Consider the following 11,328-nt stretch of genomic DNA (forward strand, 5'->3'; position numbering starts at 1 on the left):
TTGAAGTACTTTTACTCTTGCAATCAAAGGTGAAATCATAGTCCCACTTTTCAACAACTTTTATACTTTTAAATCGTGGGCTGAGAAACATATACATTACGTACTTATATACATTTCACACGTATATATATTTTTTTCATACTTTTATACATTGAACACAATTGTGAATACAAGGATACGGACGAGTTTGAACGAAAATCCTCAATTCAATTATCATTAGTTACATCAGATGGTGTAAGCGAGACTATGTTGTGTGGATCCATACGGGTTTGACTAACCCTCATTCGGACGGCTCGCTACCGTTAAGCGAATGAAATATATTCTGGTACGGTGTATGTTCTAACACTTTTATGCTGAGGTAAATGATACAGTTAAGCTTTGATAATTGGGTGCTCGGTAAACAACAATACTTATGGAAATTCAAACGATTTGGAAAATCGATTTATACTATAAATTGTGGTTCAACTTATTTTACTTACATACTCACTTACTAGACCTATGATTTCACCAACGTTTTTCGTTGACAGTTTTCTATATGTTTCTCAGGTTCATACTTGGCTATTTGATACATGCTTCCGCGTACACTCATACTTGCTTGGAGTCAAGCATGCATGCATACACTCTGATTTCTTGCTTGGGGTCAAGCATACATACATACATACGCTAGTGATAGCACCTTTGGATTCAAACATATTGTTTACATACTTACGCTATTTATAGCAACCACGATTTTAAACTAATTATGTCGCAAGTTATTTCATTTATACTTTATACTCTTGTAAACTTAAACTTGTCGTCGAACGGTTTTGTAAACTAAACTTTACAAGCATGATACGTTTCAAAAGAATGCGACATAATTTTGGTCAAACGAGTCTCATATAGGGACTACGACCACGTAACGGGACCTAAGTAGTCGGCGCCGTCAATGACGATTTTGTCGGGTCGCTACACATGTGGACTATGCAGAAATACAGTAACACCAGTTGGTCCAAAGCTGGAATGTCACAACGGGCCACTATCTTCTTGCTTGTCCCTTGAAGTTCCCCGAGAATTAGTACGTTGTCCATTATATAAACCTGCAACAATCATCAAAACATATTCAATGCATGAACAACAACAAATGCTCTTATAAACTACCAACAACCGACTAATGATTTAGGAAAGGACTGACTAACAGCCCCAATGGCAATAAAGTAATCTAGCACATCATATCAAATGTATGTAAATTGGTTCAGGCCCAATGGAAAACTAAGAAAAGAGGATTTGTTTAAGATGACTTAAGTAGGGATATGGTCTAATTTATTAACATACATTAATAAAATATACTTCTTCTTTGTTTTTCATAAGGTGATATCTCACTACGAAGTCAAAATATCAGGCTCACCTTACAATAATAGAGGCTGAACTGAAAGGCAAGGAGAAAACCTGTATAAACACACACACCATGGTAAAACTCATAATCAATAAATACATAAGATGCAATAAACTAAACATGAAGATGCAATAATCAATCCTTTAATTACCGCAACGCGGTAACAACCTTGAAGACGATAAAAAAGAGGAGCTACAACACACAAACAATGCCCTTACAATTCAAGTTTTGAGCAATCTGTATAACAGATTACAAATGGAAAGTAATTCATATAACACTACTGAATAATAAAGCTAACTAAACGCTTACTGAATGAACAATCAAAACAGAGAAATAAATCAATATATATTAAACGATAATCCTAACATATATAATCCTAATACTAACAGACACCTCTCACATTAAACGATACATAAGAATAGAAAACCTAATGTCATTATTTTCCTTACCCATTGTTTGTAGCGTTCTTGTAAGATGTGAAATTTGTTCCCTCTTGTTGGATATGTTTTTTAGTGTGGAACTTCCTAAGGTAAGATAAATGTATTAAACATAATGAATTAGTTAATGTTGATATATTCAATACTATAAGGTATTTGAGATTCCTTATTATTAAATAAAGTTACCTGATGTATTATCTTCACATTGTGATTGATAATTGCTAGGCAAATCGAAGTAATTTTCTGAAAGGTACTTTGGAGGCCTTCCACGTCTTTTACTTATAATACTACTTGTGGTCGAATAGTCACAATCTGTAATATAAATGCAGTTTTTCAATTGTTGAGATAATATGTGACATAAATTAAATACAAAATGTAATGCAATTTATTTGTAGTAATATAACTAACTTTTTGTTATATCCGGAGTAGCATTTGTTTTTCGTTGGTACCATTTAGCTTCTCTGTTGGAGTTGCTTTTTGTGAACTATGAAATCCTGAAAAAGAATGATAATAAGTAAATAAATATATTAAGTGTTGTATCAGTTCAAAATTACATACTTGACAACGTCCAGGTTTTGAAATTCAATAACAGAGATACAGATTAAAAAATAACACAGTTTGGTATTTTGATACCATGTTTAAAAACAAATCTAAATCTCACAGTTCTTTCTTTTCTTACACTTCACTTAATCACAACATACACAACATATATAATAAACCATCTACATATTCTGTAACACTGTCAAACTTAATATATTATTGAAGCTACTGAAAAAATAAATCATGTCTAAGAACTTTTAACAACGATTTCCAATAACAAGTTAATAATTACTACAATAACATACTGAACACTCATATAAGGCCCAAAGAGACAATTTTTGATTACTAAGTAATTTTTCAAAATGATGGTCAAGTTCAATTTGTGTAAAAAAATAAAAATAAAAAAAATTCAAGATATGAAATCTAATTAAAAAAACCCAATAAAAACCCTAATTGATTGAGATACTTACCTCGATTTCTGCTATGAATAGGTCGTCCATATAATCATGCAGTAAACACTGAAACGTAATATACATCGAATGATTGATTATCGAAATAAGGGCAAGAAATCAAATTAGGGTTTTTTTATTTATTTTACAATTGAAATCAGAATTGAAAAAGTATAAAAATTTGATTTGAGAATCAATTGTTCATCGTGACTTCCACAACTAAATATAACGATGAAAAATATTTGTTAGAGATCAAGGATTTCATGGTGAAGATTTTTTTCAAATGGTATAATTGTGATAAAAGTAATTACGTGAATCGATGGATACTGAATAAGGAACCTAATTACTAATTAGGATAAGCGTAAGAGAGATCACTAATTCGGATTATATAAGGGTAATTTAGTCATCAGACAATTATTGAAGGTGATTATGAGATTATAATCTTGATCAAAAAAATTGAATGGTTTAGATCATGGATATTAATAAAAATGGAAGGCTAGGATCTATTTTTAGTTTTGTTATTATAATATAAATAGATAGATAGATAGATAGATAGATTTAGTAGTTTATGATTAAAAAACGATCGCATAAGGATTTCAGCACATAATTTCGGGTCTAGCATCACTCGCGGCCATTGTGGATATGTAAAGAAACAGTACCCCGATGTAATTTATGGGCATGTCCACCTTATTAATTATCATAACATGGGCAACTAATTACAACCAACAGGTTTAGGTTCAGCGGACTAATTTCTGGTTTTCTCGTAAACCATGACGTCGGTTCAACTAATCAAATCTTAAGATCTAATCTCTTCTTTACAACTAACGTTAAGTGTTCGTCATAATAGTAAAAATTTTATAACGTGGACAAAATTAATAATTAGATCAAGATATATAAGTTCCAGAAATTGCGAAATCAGATACTAAAACTTAAAATGTTACTCCGTATTTCATAGTTAATTTCAATTACAAACCTTTACTGTTAGCGATGTTATATACTTAAGTAATTCGCATAAAATGATATGCATTTGATTTTATTCGCATATTAGTAAACTTTTAATATTTTCAAATAATTCTATGTGGTTTTTACCCAAATGTAACAATTGAACTAATGAATTTTCATAATCATTTTAGAACTTAACACTTCTCTTGACAAACTACATTTACTGATGAGGATATTATTAATGAGTAATTTGATATTTGATAAATTTCATTTTATTAAAATATTACTTCCTTCGTCCCATTTTAAGTGTCCACTGTTGACTCTTTAAATTCATTCTTTGTCAACTTTGACCGTAAATATTTTTATTTGTGTTATATAATATTTGATGAATATTATATGGAATGAAAACACATTTAAAACTTAATTCATTAATATAATTTCCATTAAATATTATGTAGCACAAATAAAAATATTTGCCGTCAAAGTTGACAAAAAATACCTTTGAAAAGTTAACAGTAAACACTTAAAATGAGAATGAGAGAGTAAAATACATAGTTTTGGTTCGTAGTCAAATTAAATTAAGTTGATAGCTAAATACGGAGTAGGAAATAAGAGTTCTACTTTTAGATTATATAATTTGACTAATGTCATATTTTGTTGCGTAAATCATGACAACTTTGAGGTTCATAGTAAACGTATGCAATCAACACAATCTATTTTTTTTTACTTGGGAAGAGAAGTGAATAATGGTTCCCCTAGAAAGAAATCCAGTACCAAATCCGAGATTAGGATGCAACAACACATATTGAATTAAGACTGAGGATGTTAGTGAGGACATATATTGATTTTTAACAAGATCCATACTATCTATGTCCATGAATTCCCATACGCCTACCATGTTAGAGTGTGAAGTTCAAATCAAATAAGGAAATGAAGATGGAATAGTGAGTCAACTAAAACAAGGAAGCTAGAATACGAGTTGGTTTCTGACTAAGTCTGAAGTAGCTTCAGGCAAACAAGAATTGAAATGCAATTTAAAGTCCTCGTTTGTGTTTGATTCGTCTTAGTATATACTCATTCCCACAATAAATAAGGATCACAGTATATAATTTGATATAAATTAAAAGGACTATCCATGTAATTCACTCTTTCATAAATTTATATACTACTAATACGGAGTAATTTTTTTACATATCGTTATTTGCATATGTATAGTACGTGTTATACGGAGTATATAGTAAAAAGCGTGCACTCGATTTAAATAGAGTACTAGTAACTGGATAAGCACATGCCACGCAGTTCAATGTTCTACCTGCTGTCACTCTCTCTTCATAATTTGCCTATCCCCATCTTATCCCTACCCATGTTGACCTGTTCACCCTGTTTCACACACCACACGTGAGGGTCATTCCCGTCATTTGACACCTCCCACCAATTTCACTATTTAAATTCCCTCCTTCCCCCTCATCCCACTGCAATTCACATTTCACACAAACCACTAAAAACAAAAAAAGCAAGCAAACAAATTAAAACTCCATTAGAGAGAAAAAACATAAAAAGAGAGAGAGAGTATGGCTACTACCTCATTGTGTACAATAGCTATTTTGCTATCGGTTGTTACGATTGTTGTGACCGGCTGCCCGCCTTCAGACCGGGCAGCGTTGCTGGCTTTCAAAGCTGCGTTACACGAGCCGTACTTAGGCATATTCAAGTCATGGAAGGGGAACGATTGTTGTCATAAATGGTACGGTATAAGCTGTGACCCGACTACAAATCGGGTTGCGGATATAAATCTACGTGGAGAGTCAGAAGACCCGATTTTTGTAAAAACGCATCGGACCGGGTTTATGAATGGAACTATTTCTCCAGCTATTTGCCAGATGGAGAGGCTATCAAGTGTAATTATCGCCGATTGGAAGGGTATTTCTGGTACTATACCTAAATGTATCACTTCTCTACTGTTTCTTCGTATTCTCGACCTCATCGGAAACAAAATTTCCGGCGAAATTCCGTACGATATCGGTAAACTTAACCGTTTATCGGTTCTCAACTTCGCTGATAATCAAATCACCGGTAGAATGCCGAGATCTATAACGAGATTATCGTCGTTAATGCATTTAGATCTTCGTAACAATTTGATTTCAGGAACTATACCACAAGACTTCGGGAAGCTTCGAATGCTCAGCCGAGCGTTATTAAGCGGTAATCGTATATACGGACCGATTCCGTACACGATTTCATATATCTATCGTTTATCTGACCTAGATCTGTCACTGAACCGGATTTCCGGTTCAATTCCTGAATCAATCGGAAAAATGGCGGTGTTAGCGACGTTGAATCTCGACGGAAACATGATTACCGGTGAATTACCCGCTACGCTGATGAATTCAAGTATAAGTATATTGAATTTAAGTAGAAATGCTGTTGAAGGTAACATACCTGATGTGTTTGGACCGAGATCTTACTTCATGATGATGGATTTGAGTTATAATAAGCTGAAAGGTGCGATACCGAAGTCGATTTCGTCGGCTTCGTATATCGGACACCTTGATTTGAGCCATAATCATCTGTGTGGTGCGATTCCGGTTGGATCGTGGTTCGAGCACCTTGAAGCGTCGTCGTTTATTGATAATGATTGTTTGTGTGGGAAGCCTCTTAAAACTTGTTAAGTTTTATTTAATTGAAGGTTTGGCGGGAGTTTAAGCTGGTCGTACATGCGACGTCGTTTTACTCCTTCGATACATGTTATGGAGAATGAGACATGGATATACCCATATAATGGTATCAATGCGTATCAATTAATTGTACTATAGAATATTTTGTTCTGATTAGTAATTATGTATGTACGTAACGTTTGAATAACTTTGTCAATTCAAATAATGTCATTAAAAAGTTCGTATCTATTTTTTTTCTTTTTTTACAAATTGTGATATCTAATGATTAAATGATATGATAGGAACCGATCTGATTATATGAATCATGCAAGATATTATACAATTGATTTGTTGACAGGTTAAGGGGCCATGCTAGGACCTACAAGAAGAAGTGAGACCCATGGTCACATGTAGTTGGCAGTGTGCCATACATTATGTTCTCACATGCATCATCAAGGATATTATTTTGAATGCCCATCTACATATATAGTACTCTTTTATTTAACTAAAAGCCCATCATTCACCTTCTATTTTGATGCTTGCATTATTAATTGTGTCTCTATGGTTTACAGAACCATACTGTAACAATAGCTTGCATAGACTAACATAGTAGTAACATACTACTCCGTAACATTTAACCAAACAAGGTTGTTCCCTGATAATGCATACACGAATTGTTAGAAGATATTTTTTGGTTATCACATGACTAAAGATACTTTTTAGATATTTGTACCCCTACAAAATGTTTGCAATTGTGTACTAGTTTATGCAGAACATTACTAAATGTTGGCACATGATAATAGTTGAATTTATAGAAACATAAACCTGGAATTAATTTGATTTTCACAACTAATTTATTCTTATGTTCTAAAATGTTGAAGTAGACGGTATAATGTTCATCTTATGTTCTAAAATGTTGAAGTAGATGGTATAATGTTCATCACTCAAACTAAAAGATGGTCACAAAAGGAAATTTCTGCTAAACCCCCTTTAGCCACAAAGCTAACAGGATGGTATTAGCTTGTTCCATCCCGAATCATAAAGCTCGTTGTTTTTATAAACTCATTATCCGATCCACCCTAATCACCCCTTAGGTTCCTAACTGTTGGCCTCCAATCATTATACATGATGAGCGGAGGCATGCAAGTTATGTCCTTAGGTTTCACAAAATCAATTCAGTTACCGAAAGCTTAACCGGTAATTTGACTTGGACAACTTTGAACTTTTACAACACCATGAAAATTTATATAAGTAGAATTTAGGATAAGTAGACATGTAATACATTATATATTGGATCGTTCGATACGGTCTCTTCGATTCGACCATTAACTCTATAGAATTTAAAGAGAGACAGAGACTTTGGCTAAACCAAATTTTTTAATTCATAACCTAATTCAAAGAAAACATACGAAATTTATATATATAAAAAAACATTGACGATTGATAACTCAACATGACATGCATACAACTAACCACTGCTTTACGTCGCATGTCGTCGTAGTTTCTCGTTTCCGGGTTAGTTTTGTTTCATTGTATTTTGCTTGGTTTTTGTTTGGATTCCGTCGGATGAGGCTTAGTTACTTTACGTTGCATGTTTTTGTTTTTAGGTCGTAGTTTCACGTTTCCGGGTTAGTTTTGTTTCATTTGTATTTTGATTGGTTTTCGTTTGGATTCCGTCGGATGAGGCTTAGTTATAGATACTTAGTTTGTTTATCCGCTTTATAGTACGAGCCTCACCGGTTTGAATATGTATCTTTGGTTGAAGACGTTTTCTTAAAAAAAAAAAACGATTTTCGTTTCTATATGAATTTTCATTTTTTAATAAAAAAAGAAAAAAGTACTCCGTAACAACTACTTCCAAATAAATAAGGAAACATGGTAAACATCGGCCTGATAATTGAGAAGATGTGGGCTTTATTCTTGAAACTTCGGCCTGATAATTGAGAAGATGGGCTATAGCTCGTTTATTGCGAACGGGTACAGTGGTGATTGGCCCAATGCTATCAATCTGTTTGATATATCATTTACTAATGCAGATTTCAGATAAGAACAAATGTATTAAATCGGCCTCTTTGGGCTACATTTGCTTATTAGACACTTGAACAAAATGTTGTTACTTGGTTCTAGTTATCTTATGTACCAAAAAAAAAAAAAAAAAAAAATGATCATTTGCTAACTTATACATCATGGCCTTTATGTTTTCTATTGGGCCACTTATGGGCTTGCAAAGTTTGTAACAAAGTAGAATCTGGTTTAGCTTCTTGTCATTATCTAGTGGGAAACTGGGAATAAAGAAAGCTTGAAATGTAGGCTAGATTTGCGCCTTTTTGAAGTGCGTAAGATCTACGACAAATTATATTTGGTTTGTTTGTTTTGTCCCAAAATGGATTATAACGAGGTATAGTTTCGAGTGACTTACAAGTTCTTGTCGGTAATTATTTCTCGCCTTAATGTTTTACTTAACTTATAACAAATTAAATAATGAAATAATTAAAACTACCCCGTTATCATTATTATTAGTGGAAAATAAATAAAATAATAGTCACTTCCAATCATATAGAAAATTACCCATATAACTTTATATGTTTAATTTCTTTATTCTTCACAACAAATGGCAATTATGCCATCCTACATGACTATATTTTAAAGGGATGATTCTCACACACTGTTTTTTGATCCTCACACACCAATTTACTTAAACTCCTCCCTAATAATAGGGTAAAAGGGTGTGTTAGGATCAAAAAAACAGTGTGTGAGAATCATTCACATATTTTAAATTCCATCCACCATAATTTACAAAGATTAAACAGTATCCGTACAATTATTTTCATATTAATGTCATATATACAGCTATCTCACCACACGAGTGGTTAGTTTAGAACTCCGTTAATGACACGTTACACGACGGCAACTCAAACGATGATCCCGGTTCCTTCATCTTTTGAAAATACTCCTTGATACCAACTCCCAAACGTTTCCCCGTCAACTCAACGTTATCTCTTGACGGTAAATACGGGGGCCGTACAACTTCCGTTAAATTATTCCATCGTAACCCACCGAAAAATGGATGATCTTTAATTTCACTCGCGCCTGATCTGTACCCAAGGCGGCGTGTGGGCTGTTTTTCTAACAACTTAGTGATGAAATCAGTTAACGACGTCGTTTTACCGTTAAACTTGGGTTGCATCATTAAAATCCTCCCATATGTATCCTTTCTATTTTTTCCTCGAAACGGTGTCGTACCGTACAGCATTTCGTACGCCAGTATTCCTAACGCCCACCAATCAACAGCAAACTCATGACCATCACCACGCACCATTTCCGGAGCCAAATACTCTGCCGTTCCAACAAACGACATAGAGCGCTCGCCACGTGTCATAGGCGAAACACGTGAGCTCTTCGGTTTCTTCACCTCGTAATGAAATTTTTCCGGGTGCAACTCACGTGACAAGTCGAAGTCCGTGAGAGTCACGTGACCTGACTCTTGAATTAAAATGTTTTCAGGTTTTAAATCACGGTACACAATGTTCATATCATGAAGGTGTTGTAACGCACAAACTATTTCCGCTAAATAGAAACGGATAATGTTAACGGAGAAGACGTGATCTGGATAACGATAACGGAGAACGTTAAGATCATGACCTGGACAAAACGGTATGGCCCACGCGATAAATTCGGGAGTCTCATATGACCCGATTAAGAAAGGGAGGAAAGGGTGGGGGTTGTGATTAAGGTTGTTGAGTACGGAGACTTCCCACCGCGCACGGCGGCCGGAGTTATAACATGATTTCTCGACAACCTTGAGTGCGAATGGAGAATGAGCTGTTGGATCGATGATGAGATTGTGTACGAGAAAAACGGTACCAGTGGCTCCGGATCCGAGAACTTTGATTGGTTGGAGATTTTGAAGGTCAGGTAATTGTGAGGATGCCGTCATATTTTTCAGGTGGACGGCGGAGGAATGGTGTACGTACGTGGGGGTGATATATATAATAGATTATATCTATCTTTAGCGTATATATAATAAGGAAGAGGAGGAATGTTGAAATATAATACAGTGTGTATGAGTAGTGGATGCCCATATTTTTATTTATGTACTCCGTATGACCGTATCATCATCATCATTACTACTCCGTAGTATTTATTTCTGTAGCATAAATGAATTTGCTATATTTAATTTAATTTTATTTTATTTATTCTAATATTCTAGTTTTATCTCTACATATATCACATGATATATCATTTGTTTGTTGTTTGTAAGTCTTGATTTTTCATGGTCATTTGCTTTTATAAAGTTATAAGTTGTGGAAACTTTAAGTAGCATACAAAAGTTTTTATTAGATCTTTCGGTTATAAAAGGCTAGTTCAAATATTAAAAATAATAAAGTAATTTGGTATTTTACGTATGTGTACTCTAAGGTATACCTTAAATTAAACATCTCTGTTATGCCTAAATTTATATTAACATCAATAGAAACAATTCGTTCGTGGCTTTATTATCAAACAAAATGATTGAAAATAAAACTAGATCTAAATTTTGATAGTAAAAACTGCGTGGATCTTCGTTCATATATTTTATTATACATTAGTAAATTATATATATAGTACTACTCCATTTGTTAACTAAGAATTTTTTTTTTTTTTTTTTTTTTTTTTGTTACATGTAAACTCAATAAGATGTATTTAAATGGCTTTCCTCCAATGAAACCGGATACTAATTTGTCAACACGCCATGAGTATTGTTAATAAATGTTTAAATTTTGTTATTAGATTCTCTTCATGTGCAATCATGTATATACTTTTCTTCATTGAAATTATTTAATTTTTTTATTAAAATCATGTATATACTTGGGGTGTTTGTTTACCTCTTAATTTAATAGTTCATAAAAAATTGTCGATCAGTGTATTTGGTTTTAACCTCCGAATGACATATG

General features: G+C 33.4%; 2 protein-coding genes across 2 annotated transcripts; one reads left to right on the forward strand and one right to left on the reverse strand.

Annotated features, from left to right (window-relative positions):
* The first annotated feature begins 5,230 nt into the window (after window positions 1-5,230).
* LOC139896144 (uncharacterized) lies at window positions 5,231-6,697 on the forward strand. The gene has a single exon (XM_071878732.1). The coding sequence runs from the start codon at window positions 5,312-5,314 to the stop codon at window positions 6,407-6,409; it is 1,098 nt and encodes a 365-aa protein (XP_071734833.1). The 5' UTR covers window positions 5,231-5,311; the 3' UTR covers window positions 6,410-6,697.
* A 2,470-nt stretch (window positions 6,698-9,167) lies between these two features.
* On the reverse strand, window positions 9,168-10,433 carry LOC139896146 (serine/threonine-protein kinase UCN-like). Its single transcript, XM_071878733.1, has one exon. It carries the CDS (start codon window positions 10,329-10,331, stop codon window positions 9,270-9,272), a length of 1,062 nt encoding a protein of 353 aa, XP_071734834.1. The 5' UTR covers window positions 10,332-10,433; the 3' UTR covers window positions 9,168-9,269.
* Between the last annotated feature and the right edge of the window lie 895 nt (window positions 10,434-11,328).

This window comes from Rutidosis leptorrhynchoides, chromosome 3, assembly GCF_046630445.1.
Source record: "Rutidosis leptorrhynchoides isolate AG116_Rl617_1_P2 chromosome 3, CSIRO_AGI_Rlap_v1, whole genome shotgun sequence".
Taxonomy (NCBI): domain Eukaryota; kingdom Viridiplantae; phylum Streptophyta; class Magnoliopsida; order Asterales; family Asteraceae; genus Rutidosis; species Rutidosis leptorrhynchoides.

Coding starts and splice junctions, on each gene's coding strand:
- LOC139896144 (XM_071878732.1), top strand. CDS start 5,312: ATGGCTACTACCTCATTGTGTACAATAGCTATTTTGCTATCGGTTGTT.
- LOC139896146 (XM_071878733.1), bottom strand. CDS start 10,331: ATGACGGCATCCTCACAATTACCTGACCTTCAAAATCTCCAACCAATC.